General features: G+C 41.3%; 1 protein-coding gene and 1 pseudogene across 8 annotated transcripts in view; both read left to right on the top strand.

Annotated features, from left to right (window-relative positions):
• Positions 1-13,017, top strand: part of Wdr26 (WD repeat domain 26) — a 47,696-nt gene that overhangs the window by 23,156 nt on the left and 11,523 nt on the right. For all 8 annotated transcript variants that reach the window (XR_003954940.1, XR_373605.4, XR_373606.4 and 5 more), the window contains exons 6-9: positions 35-191; positions 5,867-6,005; positions 10,020-10,160; positions 11,699-11,818. Coding sequence is in view for 4 of the 8 variants with exons in the window: in XM_006496817.4 (XP_006496880.1) it covers positions 35-191; positions 5,867-6,005; positions 10,020-10,160; positions 11,699-11,818 (557 nt within the window). In the remaining 4 variants the exon portion in view is untranslated. The remainder of the gene's footprint in view (positions 1-34; positions 192-5,866; positions 6,006-10,019; positions 10,161-11,698; positions 11,819-13,017) is intronic.
• Positions 10,194-10,701, top strand: LOC108167594 (annotated as a pseudogene).

The raw sequence follows: 13,017 nt of genomic DNA, 5'->3' as shown, positions 1-13,017 counted from the left end.
TTTATTTCTCTTTTTAAAATATCTTTTATTAAAGCCTATTTACCACCATCAGTGATGCTTCCCCCACGGCGTTTACAGACTCTCCTGCGGCAGGCGGTGGAACTACAAAGGGATCGGTGCCTATATCACAATACCAAACTTGACAATAATCTAGATTCTGTGTCTCTACTTATAGATCATGTTTGTAGTAGGTAAGAGAAAATTTTCTTATACTTTCAAATAAATTAGCATTTTACAGATGGATTTATGAACTTTATTAGAATACTTTCTAGGGTTTTTTTTGTATACCTGTATAATAGTTCATACATGATTAACACTTAATTCACAGTAAAATCCAGGACTACTAAAATGGAAAGACTTAGTAGAAAAAAATCATAAAAAGTTAGTTCTGTTGTATGAGCTTATGTTTATGATATGCCATGGTTGGGAGCTGAAGCTCCAAGGCCAGTTTCCTGTCTGTACATTTGGCCACCTGTGTTCAACAGTTTAACAGGGCACCAAATTAATTCTCTGCATATAAATATCATGGAAACTTTTCCTTAATGAGAATTGTATGTTTTGTAACCAAAGGCTCCAGAAATGACTAGAGTAGTGGGCATTGCCTCTGGGTTTGTGTTCACCAAGCCAGGCACAGGACTCAAGTTTGTCTTTTGGTGTTGACTATTCTTTTAGTAAAAGTGTCTTTTCTGTTTTAATGATGCTCTCCAAAGTTAAATCAGAACTTTACATTTAAAATACCAAGATAGAAATTATAAAAACCCTCTCAAACTCTAGAAAAGCAGGCAGCTGACATTTTTTCTGCTGACATCCATTGAAGAATAAGTGAAAGTAATGATTTTCAGTACTGAAAGACAGTCGTGTGTATGTGAGTCAGAAAGGAACTTCCAGGATATGTAAATACTGTATATACTTGCGCACATGACACTGCTTTAAAATAATGTTGAGGTGTGTTGTTTTACTTTGGTTTTTGTATTTCATTAGTGCTGGGAAATAGAACATAAGGGCTTTCAAATGCTAGTCAGAAGCTCTGTCACTGAGCCACATCCCAGCCCTATGATCTGCCTGTGTGTACAGTTGTGACATTGCTCACCACACTTAGAAGGGAAGACTCATTTGTGCGGTTTTCCTTAGGAAAATAGTGCTGGGCTGTGGCTCGTGTGAGGCGCTGCTCTGCTAGGAAGTGACCAGCTCGTTTTTTAGCCACTCCACTCCTTAACACTGTTCTTTGACTTGTTTGGGAGATTCTTAAATAATTTTTGGTTTAAGTTGGGTTCAGAGGGAGATAATGGACTGAAAGGCTGTGCAGTTAGTCAGTCCCTTGTTTCATAGCTCCTGTAGGTGGTTGGAGACTGTCAAAGTTAAGACACTTGGAGACCAAAGTCTCTGTGGCTCATTTCTGCTGGGGACACTGAAAGGTGAAGCCAGACCTGCTGGTGGCAGGTGTATTGGAAAGTGAGAGCCTTTCCTTCCTGGGTGGAGACAAACTCCTTTATTCCTGAGATAGCGATGTCTGTGGAACCAATAAACAAATGTTAGTCTCCCTTTTCCATCCTTCACCTTGGCGACAGGGCTGCTCCTTAGTCCATATATAAAGCATTCTGAAATTTTACTAGGACTGAAACGTTCTTATTTTTCTAAAGTAATTGTTCCTTGAGTTTTCTTTATGATTTTAAAAACAAAAACATGCACACTCGTGGTACCCAGACATACTTGCAGATGAAACACCCATACATATAAAAATAAATTAAAAATATGAAAATTTAAAAATTGTACCTCCTGTTCACCACCTACCTTCAAAGGTAATCCTCAAGTCATTACCAGCTGTATAGTTCTTCTGTTCATATTCTCGTTTTTTTAAATCAGGTTTCTATAGTATTAATGCCTACAGAGACAACAGCATAAAATGTGTTGATGTTGGTGAGGGAAAAGTCGGTTTAATTGAGCAGCTGCTTTCTTTCCAGTGGATCTTGTGTTTTCTGAAGTATTTGAGCACTCTTTGAAATGAATATCCCAAGCTCTAGATTGATGCTCTGACCCCTCCAGGGCTTGTGTTCGCTGCCTGCCCCTTTAGTTCTGTGTCCAGGGTTATTCCTCCTCCTCCTCCTCCTCCTCCTCCTCCTCCTCCTCCTCCTTCTCCTTCTTCTCCTTCTTCTTCTCCCCGTGAAGCTGATGACTCCTGGAAACAGCAGAGCTGCAGTTTTTCTCTCTTGCCTCAGACCCGAGTGCAGTGTGGCTATTGCTCTGGTTAAACATAGCAAATCCAAATAGATATTCTCTACCTCTTACTCAGACCTGCTAAGGCTGTTTTTTACACTTAAATTCTTTTTTATTATTTTTGTTTTTCACGTGTATGATATATATGCTTGAGTGAATGTTTTTACATGTGTGGGCCCTTGTGTGTGGAAACACATACACATGTACATGTGGGTGCATCTGTGTGGAGGCCCAAGGTTGGTGTTGGAAATCTTCCTCAGTTGTTGTTCCACTTTATTCTTTTGAGACAGGGTCTCTCGCTGAACCTGGAGCTCAGCACTCCCAGCAAGTCTCTAGCCAGCTTGCTCCAGGGGCCCCTGCCTCCACCTTCAAAGGCTGGAGTTGCAGGCTGGCCATCATATCCACCTGGCCTTTACATGGGGTTCAGGCATCTGAACTCCCGTCCTCTTGCTTGCATGTAAGAACTTCAGCTGCCAAGCCTTCTTTCCCACCCCTGCATTTCCTGACTCAGGGAGAATCTACCTACCCAGTTTACCAAGCCGGAAAACCAGGAGCCAGCCCGCTGTTCATTCTAGAGGTAGATTTTAAGGACACTAAGTGATTAACACCAGGCATTAACTCAGTAAGTTGTACCCTTCCTTGCCAAACTGGAAAATAGAGCCTCACTTTAATTCCTTAAGTTTAGCTGGAGGTCTTCAAAAGAAAAGTTGATCATTTTTAGCCATCTGGTTTATTTTCTTCTAGAAAAGTAGATTTTAGCATTGGAGCTAGAAATTCTCTGAAATTACATGTAAACATTGAGAGTGGTCCATTCTTTCCTCTCTGGAGAGTTGCTGAATCCTGACACTGGACACCCATGTGAGCACTGGAGAGGAGAGGCTTTTGTCAGTTATGTGCTCATAGTTTTGGTTAAATTTAACTAGTAAGGAATAGATTTTTTGAAAAAGGAGAAATGATTTTCTGAGCTTTTTTTTGTTTTAACACCAGTAATTAATGGAAGTATGTTTTCATAGGCTGCTTTATAAATGTTAATTTTTTAGTAAAGGATAATTACAAATATTTGTAGACACAATTTAAAGATTGACTTTGGTCAAAATGTTACACTTAACTGTTTTCTTTCACATGGTACTGATTTTTAATACCATCTTAAATTTTAAATTTTTTGAAAGCAGACATCAACTATCAGTTGTGTATCTGAAAAAGGCCATTAAATTTGCATGTTACTGTAGTCTTTATTTTTAAATTAAAAAAAAAAAAGATTTTATTTTATGCATGTGAATGTCCTGCCCTGTGCACTATGTGCATGCCTGGGGCCCACAGAGCCCAGATGGGTGTAACAGATGTCCTAGGACGAGTCACAGACAGTTGTGAGCCACCATGTAGGTGCTGGGAACTGAGCTTGGGTCTTCCTACAAGAGCAGCATGTGCTCTTACCCACTGAGCATTCTCTCCAGCCCCGCCTTTTCTTAATAAAGATTGAATAATAAAATAACTGACAGCTGTCAATAGATGAAATGATTTATGCTCTGTAATTTTGAGTCAGTCCTTACGTAAAATGTAATTTGCTAATCTAAATGAATCTTTTTTACTGTGTTTAACTTTAGGCATTTAAACTTTTTTTAATTGAAATTCAGTCTTAGAAAAATATGTAAACTTGACATTTAAAAAATTAGTGCAGCTTATCTTAGGCTCAAATTGTAGTTCAGGTACTAATAGTTTTGTGAAAATCTGGTAAGATACTTGGTTTTTTGAGCCTTGTAAAAATGGTGTTGATAAAATTTCTCTTGTCAAATTAGTTTCAAGAATACTAGCCGGGCGTTGTGGTGCACACCTTTAACCCCAGCATTTGGGAGGCAGAGGCAGGTGATTTCTGAGTTCGAGGCCAGCCTGGTCTACAAAGGGAGTTCCAGGACAGCCAGGGCTTTACAGAGAAACCCTGTCTCAAAAAACCAAAAAAAAAAAAAAAAAAAAAACGATACTAATTGTTGAATGGCTCAGCATTCAGTGGCTCAGTAGTTAAGAGTACTTGTTCTTGAGGAGGGCTCAGGTTTTGTTCCCAGCACCTACATGGACCTACATGGTTAACAGCTGTCTCTAACTCCAGTTCCAGGGTGTCCAGTGCCGTCTTCTAGCTTCTGTGGACATCTGTGGATACTGCACACAAGGGTACACAAACATAAATGCAGACAACACCCATATACATGAGACAAAAGTAAAGTTTAAAACAGTATCCTTTGAAAGGTATCACATACAATACTTGGTACTGTACATGCCAATACATGCTTAATAAAATACAAATATGTGTAATTTCAGTTCAGAAAAATAACTTTAATAATTGATGTACTTTTTAGTTAAGTAATCTAAAAGTTTAAGGTTGCCAAGTATTACCTCCTAAAGCTAATTGTAACCTGTCAGGCCGATGAGGTGACAGTGCTCTTCTCTCTATGTGCATACCAGTACACGTTTCTTTTGACATGGTCTTGCTGTGTTGCCCATGCTGGTCTCAAACTCTTGGGCTCAGTCGGTCTTCCTGCCAGAACTTCAGGTGCTGGGACCATAGGCTCTTGCCACTATCTTAGCTTCTGTTATTTATTGGTTGGGGGAAAAAAATTAGAGAAGACTTTTGAAGTCTTCGGTGATAAATTTAAAAGTGTGACCTTAAGCAAAAGTCATACCTGCTTGCCTATTATTAATCCAGTACTTGGAAGACTGAGGCAGAAAGATAAAGCGTTTCAGATAAGACTGAGCTGTAGTAGTAAGAAGCAGCCTCAAAATGGAGTCGGAGGTCTGGAGACGTACATGGCCCAGTGGTTAAAAGATCCCTTGCTGTTCTTGGTGGTTTGGTTCCCAGTACTCACATGGTAGCTCACTACTGTAACTCCAGTTCCAAGGAACCTGACACCCTCTCCTGGCTTCCACGGGTACATGAGGCATGCGTGTGATGCGCACACACATATGTAGGTGAAACACAACACGTTCCCTGCAAGAGTTGTTTCTATCCTTTCATCATGTGGGTCCCGGGAATTGAACCAGGTTGTCGGGCTTGACAGCAAACACTTTACCCATTGAGCCGTCTTGCTAGCCCCTCTCATCAGTTTTTAATGAGTGCGTGCATGTGTGTCACAGCACGTGTGTGGAGGCAGTGGGCAGCATTGGGACTTAGGGTTGTCAGTAGGTCAGCTGACCAGCAGGCAGTTTCCCATCTCACTGCCACCTCCATTTTCTTTTGTCATACCAAGTCTTTGACAATAGCTTACCGATTTTACATGCTTTAAAATGCTACATTGTTCCTAGTTCCTTGTAAAACAACCGTCATTCATCTATAAAGTGGGTAAACAATTCATGAATAATAATTTATATGAATTGTTTTAATCAGACCAAGTAGCGTTCAGAAGGTAGAAAAAAAGTAAGCTTTAGGTTGAATTAGATTTTATATTAACAGATTTTCATTAGAGTTGGCTTGGAAAAAAAAGTATTTAATAATGTTTCATTTTTCAACATTCCAAAGTAAATTTTACTCTTGAGTTGTAAGTGCATTCATGTTTATATTGAGGTTTGTGATGTGATCGCCCAAAGTTCTCTCAGTTGTGAAATGTCCTCATTGCTGAATATGCTTTGAAAGAATAATTATGTGCGGATTTGTTTGTTTTAGGAGGCAGTTTCCCTGTTACACTCAACAGATACTTACAGAGCATTGTAATGAAGTGTGGTTCTGTAAATTTTCTAATGATGGCACTAAACTAGCAACAGGATCAAAGGATACCACAGTTATCATATGGCAAGTTGATCCGGTATGTATTCCTCTGTGTGTGTGTACTTACATAGTTTAGATTTGTTTGTGTGTGTCAGCATATGTGCATGTGCATCATATGTGCGCCTTACTTGCATCGGCCTGAAGAATGCATCTGATCCAAGTTATTCCATGGCTATGAACCACTGTGTAGATTCCAGCAATTTAAACCCAGGTCCTATGCCAGAGTAACAGTACGAGGCTCTCTCTCCAGCCCTGAAAGGGTATTTTTGAATCTTAACTCACTAGTTACCTTTTTGTTGTTATTTTCTTTTTTTTTTTTTTTTTTTTTTTTAAAGATTTATTTATTTATTATATGTAAGTACACTGTAGCTGTCTTCAGACACTCCAGAAGAGGGCGTCAGATCTTGTTACAGATGGCTGTGAGCCACCATGTGGTTGCTGGGATTTGAACTCTGGACCTTCGGAAGAACAGTCGGGTGCTCTTACCCACTGAGCCATCTCACCAGTCCCCTTGTTGTTATTTTCTAAGACCAGTTTCTCTGTGTATCTCTGGCTGTCCTGGAACTCACTCTGTAGACCAAACTGCCTCAAACTCGGAGATCTACCCGCCTCTGCCTCCTGAGTACTGGGATTAAAAATGTGAGCCACCACATGCCTACTTAGTTTTAATGTACACATGTATAAGTCCTCTGGAAGTCCCTTTTGGTCATATTTGTCACTTGATTTTTGTTGTTGTTGTCATTGTTTATTTATTTATTTTTGAGAGAGGTTCTTATTCAGCTTCCAAGGCTTTTGGAGAACTTCCTTCCTGAACCCTGGGCAGGTACAGATTTATCATCATGCCTGACAATGTTAATCACTTTTTTCCAATTTTTTTCCTGTTTGGGTTTTTCTTTTTCTTTCTTTCTTTTTTTTTTTTTTTTTTTTTTTTCCTAAGACCGGGTTTCTCTGTGTAGCCCTGGTTGTCCTGGAACTCACTCTGTAGACCAGGCTGGCCTCGAACTCAGAAATCGGCCTGCCTCTGCCTCCCGAGTGCTGGGATTAAAGGCGTGCGCCACCACTGCCCGGAGTGTTTTTCTTTTTTTATGTTCATAGATTGATATTATTCCAGTTGTACATACAGTGTTAAGTACTAGAGATTGTGCCAAGTTGGTATGCATTATTTGACTGAGTGACTTGGATGTGCTGAAATACGGTGTCTTGAATTGCGATGAGGAAACTGGGGTGAAGTGTTGACTGCTGAGGATAACTTGTGGTACAGTGGGGTCCCATGTACAGTCTCCCTTGTGATGACATTTGAAAATTACTGCATATGGGTTTTAAGTGCTAAATTTTCTCTACTCAGAATTGTCTTTATTACTAGATAACCTACAAATACAAATGTGTTCATTTCTTTTAACTAGTTGAACATACGTACATAGCCAGTCTGTCTGTTAGTCAAAACAGAATGTGAATTCAAATAGGTTAAGGAACTACACTTGTTTTAAACATTCACCTAAATCCGAGCATGGTGGCGCACGCCTTTAATCCCAGCACTTGGGAGGCAGAGGCAGGCCGATTTCTGAGTTCGAGGCCAGCCTGGTCTACAGAGTGAGTTCCAGGACAGCCAGGGCTACACAGAGAAACCCTGTCTCAAAAAAAAAAAAAAATTAAAATGACATAAATCTCTAAAGATCATGGATTGAATTGGACTGTACTGTCATGTAAGATAAGTTTAGGGTCCTGTAAATAAACAGTGTAGTTAACATCAATATCAGGCCATTCAGACCACTCAAAACTGCATTTTTTTTTAAAAGATGTATTTATTATTATATGTAAGTACACTGTAGCTGTCTTCAGACACACCAGAAGAGGGAGTCAGATCTTGTTACGGATGGTTGTGAGCCACCATGTGGTTGCTGGGATTTGAACTCTGGACCTTTGGAAGAGCAGTCGAGTGCTCTTACCCACTGAGCCATCTTACCAGCCCCAAAACTGCATTTTTAAATGGCTTAACCCACCATGTAAAATACAGCTGTTACTATGAAGTGACCACGTTAACTTTTCCAGCCTTGTCACTTATGCATCTGCATCATGTGTAGTTCAGCTTGTAGAGCACAGGCCCAAAAGCAGGCAGCAAATTTTCTCCACTGTTAGAGATGGATTTCTTCTTGTTTTTTGGTTTTTTTTTCCAATCTAATTTTATTTTTTACTTGTTCACTTTATATTTCACTCATTGCCCCTTTCCCAGTCACTGCCTCCCATAATGCCCCTAGCTTCCCTCCCTTTCTCCAAGAGGGTTGGGGCTAGGAGCTTCCTCTCTCACTGAGGCCAGACAAGGCAGCCCAGCTAGAAGAACATATCCCACATAGAGCAACAGCTTTTGGTATAGCTGTCCACCCCCTCACCTCCCTCTCAAGTTGTTTGGGACCCACATGAAGACCAGGCTGCACATCTGCTGCATATGTGCAGGAAGGCATAGGTCCAGCCTGTGTATGTTCTTTGGTTGTTGGTTCAGACTCTGAGAGTCCCAAGGGTCTAGATTAGTTGACTCTGTTGGTCTTCCTGTGGAGTTCCTATCCCCTTCAGGGCCCGCAGTCCTTCCTCCCGTTCTTCCATAAGCGTCCCCAAGCTCCATCCACTGTTTGGCTCTGGGTGTCTGTATCTGTCCTAGTCAGCTGCTGGGTGGAGCCTCTCAGGACAGCCATGCTCCTGTCAGTAAGCATAAAAGGATCACTAACAGTGTTAGGGGTTGGTGCTTGACCATGGGATGGGTCTCAAGTTGGGCTGGTTATTTGTTGGGCATTCTCACGGTCACTGCTCCAGTCCCTTTATTTCTTAGACATTCTGTGACAGTTTCATATATTTGTAGATAAATTTTGGGTTGGAAGTTTAGTGGTTGGGTTGGTGCCTCTTATCACTCCACTGAAGTTCCTGCAATCCTGTCTGGCTACAGGAAGTGGCTGTTTCAGGCTCTGTATCCCCAGTGTACTGAGTCACAGCTAGGTCACCCCCATTGATTCTTAGGTGCCTTCCTTATCCAGGCAGAGACAGACCCCCCCCCCCCAGCACCCCTTCCCTTCTCCCTCTTGCTCTGGCCCCTGCTCCAGGCCCTGCTCACTCCAGAGCCGCCTACCCCGCACCCCCACACTCATCCCCCAGCCCCAGGCCCCGCTTGCTCAGGCCCAAAGGTTTTTTTTTTTTATTTGTCTCTCATTACGGGTGGTTGTGAGGCACCATTGCTGGGATTTGAACTCATGACCTCCAGAAGATCAGTTGGTGCTCTTAACCACTGAGCCCAACAGATTTCTTAATCTTCCTAAAACTTCATTCTCGTCCCTGGAATATATCGTTATTAGTAGTATAATGTTGATATCACATTATTACTGGTAAAAGACATGTCCACAGAAAAATGCCTACATATTCTTAGCCATTTTACTCTTAATATTCAAAAATGTAGAAACCAAATAAACAAAATGTGTTTGTAAAATGGAGTATCACTCAATAAAATTTGTCATGAATGACTCACAGAGACATTGGAGTGAATGAAAGAAGTGAGCTACAAGAGACTATCATGCTTAATTTATTATATGAAAGACCCAGAATAGACAAATGAATAAAAACAAAGGAGTGGTTGCTGGAAACTACAGGGAGAGAAATGATCACTACCAGATATAGGATTTCTTTTGGGGAGATGGTGAAAATGTGATTGGATAATGGTAGTTGTAACTGTTGAACTTTATGCCCTATGAGGGTGCATTTATGTGTCAGTGAAATTTTCCAAATCTTTAAGAAGAGCTAACTTTTGGTGTTCACATCTACTTTCAGTCTCAAGTTTTCTCAGGGAAAATTCTGTGACAGTTTTATATATTGTATAGTACAGAACATCTTGTTTATAGTAGGTAGTTCATCAATGTGAGTAAATGTCTGTGAAGCAAGCTGCCGAGCTTAAGGGAGATTGGCACAGAAACCTGAGGCACAAATGAGACTATCAGTGTACGTAAGTTCTTGTGCTAGAAAATGGTAGCTTTTAGGGATGGGAGTTAACCACATTGTCTGTTTTGCTTTTTAGGATACGCACCTGTTAAAACTGCTTAAAACGTTAGAAGGACATGCGTATGGTGTCTCTTATATAGCATGGAGTCCAGATGACAGCTATCTTGTTGCTTGTGGTCCAGATGACTGCTCTGAGCTTTGGCTTTGGAATGTACAGGTGAGCAAGTTTTTTCCTTGGTTTAAGTTCAACATGCTCTTAATACATATATTTGTTAAAACTTACTCTTACCATTGTAGCGGCCCTGCCTTTAATCTCAGCACTCAGATCTTTGACTTTGAGGTCAGCCTGGTCTACAGAGGGAGTTCCAAGTCAGCCAGGGCTACACCAAACTGGGGAAAACCAACCAAACAAACCCAACATTATTCTTAGTTTATACAAGAAATCCGTTTAAGGGCTGGTCCTTGTCCGTGGTCGTTCCACGCCGTCATTTTGACGACGCTGCTGCTGAGGAGCCTGACCGACTCGGCTTGGCTCATGGTGCCGCGGGCTCAGGTTCACTCGAAGCCGGCGCGGGAGCAGCTCGGGGTCCTGGATATCACCATTGGGCTCACTTCCTGTTTTGTGTGTTGTCTTCTGCCTGCGCGCTGGGTCCTGTCACACCTGGAGAGCTACAAGAAGCGGGAGTGAAGGGAGCTGTCTTCCCCTCATCCTTTGACTAGACCACTCTTGCCAGCCCACCTTGATCATGTCTCCTGCATTCCTGGCTGGCCTTCCCAGGGATCATGTTATTCAATTCCAGTCACCTCTTCTGCAATCATGACCTCGATGTCTCCATGGTGACAACTGGGACCACATGTATAGGCTCTGCTTGGTGGGGTCCCCCTTTGTAACAATAAAGTCTATTTAAACCTTGCTCCAAAAAAAAAAAAAAAAATCCATTTAACCAGAATTATTATTAACTGTACATGCTACTGCTTCAAGTGTTTACAGCCCACGGTTTGGTTTTTTTTTGTTTTTTTTTTTTTGTTTTTTTTTGTTTGTTTGTTTGTTTTTGTTTTGTTGTTGTTGTTTTGAGACAGGGTTTCTTTGTATAGCCCTGGCTGTCCTGGAACTCACTTTGTAGACCAGGCTGGCCTCGAACTCAGAGATCCACCTGCCTCTGCCTCCCAAGTGCTGGGATTAAAGGTGTGCACCACCACACCCAGCGTAGAGCGCAAGTTTTTAGATTTATAAATATAAGTATGTTTAGGGGTAAGGCTTGTTTATTAGAGGACAATCAGTAAGTAAGCATTTCCAACGTGCTTTGCTTTGCTCAATGGAATCCATACTGTTGAGGCAGGAAAGATTTCTGTGTTTTCATCATTGTGTGTAAAACATGACCTTTTTTTTTCTTCTTCTTCTTCTTTTTCTTTTTCTTTTTCTTCTTTTTTTTTTCTTTTTTTTTTTTTTTTTGGTTTTTCGAGACAGGGTTTCTCTGTGTAGCCCTAGCTGTCCTGGAACTCACTTTGTAGATCAGGCTGGCCTCAAACTCAGAAGTCCGCCTGGCTCAGCTGTTTTGTAAACTCTTAAGACAATTGATTTTTTTGTTTTTTTAAGAGGCTGAAAAATGTGTTTCTGTGATCAGGAAAGTACTTGTTACCTTCCATTCTCCTCTTCTTCCTCCTCCTCCTTCCTTTCCAGTCCTTTTCTCTCTTAACATACACCTCTTAGAGACAAATCTCAAACATCTTATCCACAGTTTTATTTCCTTATAGACGGGAGAATTAAGAACAAAAATGAGCCAATCTCATGAAGACAGTTTGACCAGTGTGGCCTGGAATCCAGATGGGAAACGCTTTGTGACGGGAGGTCAGCGTGGTCAGTTCTACCAGTGTGTAAGTATGGCGTGCTCCCTTGCCAGTGTCTGACTATTTAAAAGTAAATGGAATGGTTGTTTTTAATGACTATTTAAATTCATACTTGCCAGGAATGGTGACACATGCTTTAAATCACAGCACTTGAAAGGTGGAGGTAGACAGAGCTCCGTGAGTTTTACAGGCCGTTCAAGGCTATACAATGAGATCCATCTCAAAAATGAAGAAAATAAAATAAAAAGAGATTGACTTGACACACATTATATGCAAACCTATTTTACCTTCCTCTTAAATGAGTATTTAATAGGTTATTTGTTACTTTTCTTCGTATTTTTTAACCCTTTCAGGTATTCATGAAAAGTGTAGAATTAGCTATACTCCCGGTATTTTGGAGGCAGTTGTGGGTGGATCTCTTGAGTTCGGTCAGCCAAGACTACATAGTCTCTGTCTCTAAAACAAAGGTACTAATTTATAGGACTGAAAATGTCAGCAGTTTCTTTTGAGTAGGTTTAGAAAGTAAAACATTACTAGTCAGGCATGGCGGCCCATGGCTGTAATCCTTGCACTTGGGAGACTGAGTCGGGAAATTTGCAGTTAAAGGATAGCCTGGACTGTAGTGAATTAGATACCAACCTGGACTCTAAGAGACCCCGGCTCAAAAGTAATAAACAATGTGTGTGGGGCGTGTATGTAGCTCAGTTTATGGAATGTGTGGCTAGCACACTGCAGAGCTCTGAGCTGGCTCCCCACACTGCAGTTGTAGCCGTGGGAAGTGGAGACAGTGGGGTCCTAAACTGAAGGTCCTCCTTGGCTGCGTGGTCAGCCTGGGGTTTAGGAGACCTTGTGTGGGACAATCACAAGAATGCTGAATAAAATAATAATAAATGCCGGGCTGGAAGGGTAGCTCAGCGGTTGAGCGTGTGGCTATTCTAACCCTGCCCATGTAGATCAGACTGTCCCCAAACTCAAAAAGACCCTCCTACATCTGCCTACAGAATGCTGGGATTGAAGGCATGCACCACCATGCCAGGCAATTGTAAGCTACTTAATTAAGCTAAGGTAAATTGTCCTGTGACATGACATGAGTGAAGTGTCCTTGTGCTGTGCAGGTTCCATCTGTCAGTCACATCACTGCCTCACATGACTCTGACGGGTTTTTAGGTTATTGTTTTTAATTTTTTTTTCTTACTACATTACTCTAGTTAGGTGTTTAGAAAGAC

This window comes from Mus musculus, chromosome 1, assembly GCF_000001635.26.
Source record: "Mus musculus strain C57BL/6J chromosome 1, GRCm38.p6 C57BL/6J".
Classification (NCBI taxonomy): Eukaryota; Metazoa; Chordata; class Mammalia; order Rodentia; family Muridae; genus Mus; species Mus musculus.
The sequence above is the reverse complement of the archived record's forward strand: the minus strand, read 5'-3'. Positions and strand labels throughout refer to the sequence as shown.